At 35.1% G+C, this 5,401-nt stretch overlaps 1 protein-coding gene across 1 annotated transcript; it reads right to left on the reverse strand.

The window, feature by feature from the left end:
- Positions 1–353: 353 nt before the first annotated feature.
- On the reverse strand, positions 354–2,381 carry LOC114286336 (cation/calcium exchanger 1). Its single transcript, XM_028229487.2, has one exon. It carries the CDS (start codon positions 2,315–2,317, stop codon positions 449–451), a length of 1,869 nt encoding a protein of 622 aa, XP_028085288.2. The 5' UTR covers positions 2,318–2,381; the 3' UTR covers positions 354–448.
- Between the last annotated feature and the right edge of the window lie 3,020 nt (positions 2,382–5,401).

The raw sequence follows: 5,401 nt of genomic DNA on the forward strand, positions 1-5,401 counted from the left end.
ATTGTCTTCATGGACAAAGTGTTTCAGTGTTGGACTTACCAGTAAAGAAAATTTAAGATTGAATTTATTGTCCGAGTGTCTAAAAATTTATTTTTTGAAATATTTACAACTGATGGGTTAATTTTCAAAACCCTTACAATTAAGCCCCATTGTATGGCCTCCATTACATAATATACACCTTCAAAAAAAGGGTGACCCTATCTAAAAATAACAATTCCGTTATATTATCTAAACTCGTCACTTTTTATGTAGTTTAATATACTTGTACCTAATTATATTTGTCTAAACTCTTCCCCTTTTATGTGGTTCAATACAATCACACATGACTATTATCACATGAACACACATAAGAATTAAAATAAAATAATGAAATATATGCGGCGATAGATAGCATTTTTTTCTTCTTCTGAGGAATGCTAGATACAAAAAGAGCCATTGTTAGGCCTCCCTATGTCATGAAGTGGAATAGAGACACATGAAGTTGTTGTAGTAGGCCAAGAGTTCTTGCCATTTTGAGGCAAAGAAAGCACAAATATATGGCCAAAAGCCCAACACCCAGAAACCTATGAAGCCTCATATTGTAAATGGGCAGGACTACGAGGGCCCAAAGCAATCCACCCATTAGAAAGCCCACAGTTTCATACACAGTTGTATCGGTGTGTATGACATAACAAGATGGATACACAGCCCATGACGAAAAAACAAGTGACAAGCCCAAGCCCACAACAATGTTGAAAATGGGCCCAGCATAGCACCCTGAAATGCCAACCTGGATCCCATCTGGCCCACCATTCCTTGCCATTGACGAATTGGAGACTAAGTCACCAAGAGAGTTGCCCCAAGCAAGGACAGTCAGCCCTAGAATTGAAGGGCTTATGCCCAATACAAGGCCTAGTGAGACCAACAGAGAAACCAGTTCATCGGCAAGAATGTATGTCCAAGTGACGCTCATCAAGAACCCCCCTACAAGCCATGGGAACAAGCACTTCCTAGTCCTTGGTGGGCCAGACACCTCAGAGGTGAAGAAAGCAAAAACACCCAAAACAATTCCAAATGAGGCACCAATTCCAAACATCAAAGGCTGGTTTGTGTTTGGAGGACCATCATAGTAGTCCCAAATCACAGCCAAGAAAATTGGAGCTAGTGTGGCTGATATAACTGCAACTGGCTTGGACCATCTCTCCTCGGAAATGACCGGTATGGTTAGCCTTCTTGGTAAGTCAAGTGGAAGCTCTAGAATGCACAAAAGTTTCCCAAACCACCACCAAAATCTTGAACATTCAATGTTGTTCAAACACCATCTTATACCTTTTGGTTCACCAACTTGAAGCTCATGGTTTTCTTGATCAATGATTGAAGAAATAGGGCTCTTATCAATTATTAAACCCAATAAAGGTGCTCCTAACTCAGGGGATGCAGACAGGAGGGGCTTAGATGGGCCTAGTAAAACAACAGTACTGCACATGGGGGAACTGCAGGCGCTTCCTATAGATCTATCCTTACTACTATTACAATTACAAAGCTCCGAGGTGGACACCAGGAACACATAAACAAAGTAGAGAGAAAGAAAAGAGATTGCACCCCATAAGTTGATCTTTCCAATTGTGATAATCACAAGTAGGCATAGGATGGAGAGTAGGAAGAAGAGGACATCCCTAATGAAACTTGACTTATTGACCGATACCCGGCTAGGGCACACAAAAATACTAATGATTCCAACCACAATGCTTGACACAAAAAATGCTCCACCCAAAATGCTATTGAGCCCAACATCACCACTATTGGCACTCTCTCCTCCTCCTGATGAGTCTCCCATGAAAGAAGCTATGCTTGAGAAGAGATCTGGAGCACCATTTCCAAGAGAGAGAAGAGTCGCACCAGCAATAGAAGGAGAGAGATTCAAAACCCTAGACAAGCCCTCAAGTGAGGAACAAAAGTAATTTGCAGCTGTGTCACCAAGGAGATAGAAGAGCAAGACAAGCCAGAGGATGAGGAGAGTGAAACCAAGTGGTGGGTTGGTGGAGAAAGTGCAGTAGAAGAGTTGGAGATAGGGTATGAAGCTTCCTAGTTGGCAACCCTTGTGGGATTTCACGTAAGAGCACTTTGATTGGCTTTCATGGTGGTTGTGAAGGTCTTTGCAACCAATGTCGTCACTGTCTAAGATTTTAGAGTAGTTGGTTTTTTTGGGATTGACGAAGTGAGATTTGGAAGGTGACGAGAGATGGGTGAGTGTTAGGCAGATGATGAGGAGGAGAAAGGATATGTTGAGAAAGAGAGTGAGACACTTGGCTCTGTGAATGGGAAGAGGTGCTTCCATCTAGCAAAATCTAGAGAGAGAGAGAGAGAGAGGGGGGAGAGGAGAGAGAGAGTGGAAGTAAAAATTGTGATTCATGAAACAAATATATATATATATATGTTTGTTGTTGGGGGGGGGGGGGGGGGGGGGGGGGGAGGAATCAAGAAGCTTTTGTTAGTGACGCAAGGGAAGTGCTTTGCTAGCCTTTCCCATTACAAGATAAGCACTCACCCCAGTTGGGTGAAGATACAGGACTAGGATACAGTGCTGGTCAAGATGCAATCTCCACTAGTTGTGTCCAAACCACGACCTTATGTTTGGTTAAAAGATTTGAAAATAATTTTTAAATATATATATATATATATATATATAGATTAAGTAAAATATAAATATATTTTAATCATATTTTACTTATTTTCTATATTTTTCTTTTAAATTCTGTCTCAAATCTACCAAACCAAACACAGCGTTACAATGTTTTGTCCTCTAAAAAATCTTAAGGATTGGTTTGAGAATAACTTTTTAGTAAACTATCAATAGGTCCTAATAATTAGACTTAATTCCCATCAAGTTCTATTGAAAATAAGTCTTAATAAAATTGTTGTTAAAAAAAAAAAAAAAATTTGACAATTTTTTACATACGTCGCTAAAAATTAATAATTAATGATTTTTTTTTTGTTATGATTTTTATAAACTGTCACTAAAACTTGTAATTAGTGACTTTTTTTATGACAAATTTTTTTCATAGGACCTATTAGACAATAAGCCTATAGGACTTACACGTAAGTACCCCTAACTTTTTTAGCCTAATTTTTTAGTTTTTTTGGTTAATTTAGCTTGGCTAAATTAGCTCTGTTTGGGAAGATTTTTTTTTTTTATTTTTTTAACTTTTTCATGAGAAAAAAAGTAAAATGATTATGGTTTAAATATGACATTTTGTCTTATTCACTTATTTAACTTATTTTGTTATTTTATACTTCTTTTAATCCCAACCTAAACTCAACTCACTTGCCAAATAAGGACTAACTATATAGCCATTATGTGGCTTAGATTAATGAGTCTTTACTTAAATTTTTTATTAATTAATATATCAGGAAAGAAAAGTTAGGGAACATGAAAATTTTTTCATGAAAATGATCATGAAAGATTTATGATCTTTGGATTACCATGATTAGTGTGTGGTGTTTTATTCTAAGTGTAATCCAAAGGTCACAAAGTTTTTATGATTATTTTCATAAAAGATTTTTCATGATATCTAGCATTGCTGTTAAACAATTCATGTTTTCATGTCTTAATCTATTTATAATTATTATATTTTGAGATTTTCATACAGTGACTTTCATTGAGTTGGCAAAGAGTTTTTGGAATAAACAGTCATAGTCATAGGATAAGAGAGATAGAGGGGGGGATTAGAATGACTGAGTAGTGTGAGGAGACAAAAGTTTTAGTAATAATGCAGATGAGAACGAACTTCTGGATGGGAGAAAAATGAGTGTAACTGTGACTTCACAACCACCACCAAGGTTGATGATGGGAGTTGGCCTCATTTGTTCGTGGAATTAGGTTTAATGTGATTACTGTAAAATTAAACGAGGAGATTATTAATCTCGAAATATTAGATTATAAATCTAAAATAAATTGGGTTTATTTTTACATTAGTGTAATGATATCAGTTGATTGAGATTAAATTACGTAAAAATCCGCATTACATAAAAGATGATTTTATTTTTTTTGTAAAATAAAATACAATAAGGTATTTTCACTTTCAATATCATGGGATTGAATTAGCAAACACAAATCCTTCACAGCATTGAGGGTTTTGAAGTCTCATGAGACTTTTAATCCCACATTAATTTTTCAAAACAAACATGAAGATTATATACCCCACCTCGCTACTAATTCAACTTCATCCTATTATTTCTAAAGTCAAGCAGATTGTTGGTTTTGAAAAATATCTATTAGAGACCCTATAGTCATATCATTTGCCATGAAATATCAACATTGGTGTCTGAATATGTAATACAAAAATGTTGTGGACTACAAAATTATATTCTGAATTTTATTTTGAAAAATGAGTGTATCATACACAATTAAAGTTAATGAGAAGTGGGTCACGCCCATAACAAATGTAGTTCATTGGTTTATTTTTCTAAGTAATTTTTTAAATTTATAGTATTATTGTATGTAATATATCGAATTTAATTTTATTCACTCTGATTGATTGATGAATATTATCTGTTTCTCTGGTTAGTTCTTACATTCAGAGTTCACTACTCTGAAATCACTATAGAACCAATTTAAAAAGGAAGGTATGTTCTATTTCATCATTGTGTGAAAGCTTCTAAACTAGAAGTCCATTTTTGATGGGATTATATGGACTGAGGATTGCTGCTGTGCCTTATGGCACAGCAGCCTTGCTGTGAGGTCCGTAGAGGTATTTTTTTACTGTATTTTGATAATCTGGACTGTTCATATTGTAAGGTTTGTCGAATATATTATTTATATAAAAATTCAAATTAATTGGACATCTATAACCCCATGATCAAGTCTTAATTGTTTTAAAAAAAATTATTAAAATCATGTTAACCATTTATTTTTTGAAAAACAAATGTGCTCTTATTATGAGGCTACAAATGTCCAATTTACTTGATTTTTTGTATGAATAATTTATTCAACGAATCGTATAATATGAACGGTTCGGATTATCAAAAAAGACTCGGAACATGCCCTCATTGGGCCTCACAGCAGCCTGCTGAACCCCAAACTCGGGATTAAATATCAACCAGGACTCTGTATGAGCTGGCCTTCCCCCACCAAATGACAAACAATGTGCAATAATGTATTGGGTAGTCCTTTTTGTCTCCTGCTCTATAATGTGTTTTTGTAACTCTTGTGGGTAAGAGGGACAACACATAACAGTGTGAATTCAGTAGTAATGGCTAAGTGGCCAATTTATATGACAACAAAATCCTACGTGGAGAAATGAAGTGAAAATATATCAGCCACAATTTTTTCATTACGTTTGATTAGTAAAATTAATAATGAAAAGATTAATAGAATTGATTATTCAATTAAATTAGTGGGATAAATAATCATCTCTTATTC

This window comes from Camellia sinensis, chromosome 14 (assembly GCF_055761805.1).
Source record: "Camellia sinensis isolate YWXY chromosome 14, ASM5576180v1, whole genome shotgun sequence".
NCBI lineage: Eukaryota > Viridiplantae > Streptophyta > Magnoliopsida > Ericales > Theaceae > Camellia > Camellia sinensis.

Bases quoted from the DNA above. Each gene is read 5' to 3' on its own strand.
- LOC114286336 (XM_028229487.2), bottom strand. From the start codon at position 2,317: ATGGAAGCACCTCTTCCCATTCACAGAGCCAAGTGTCTCACTCTCTTT.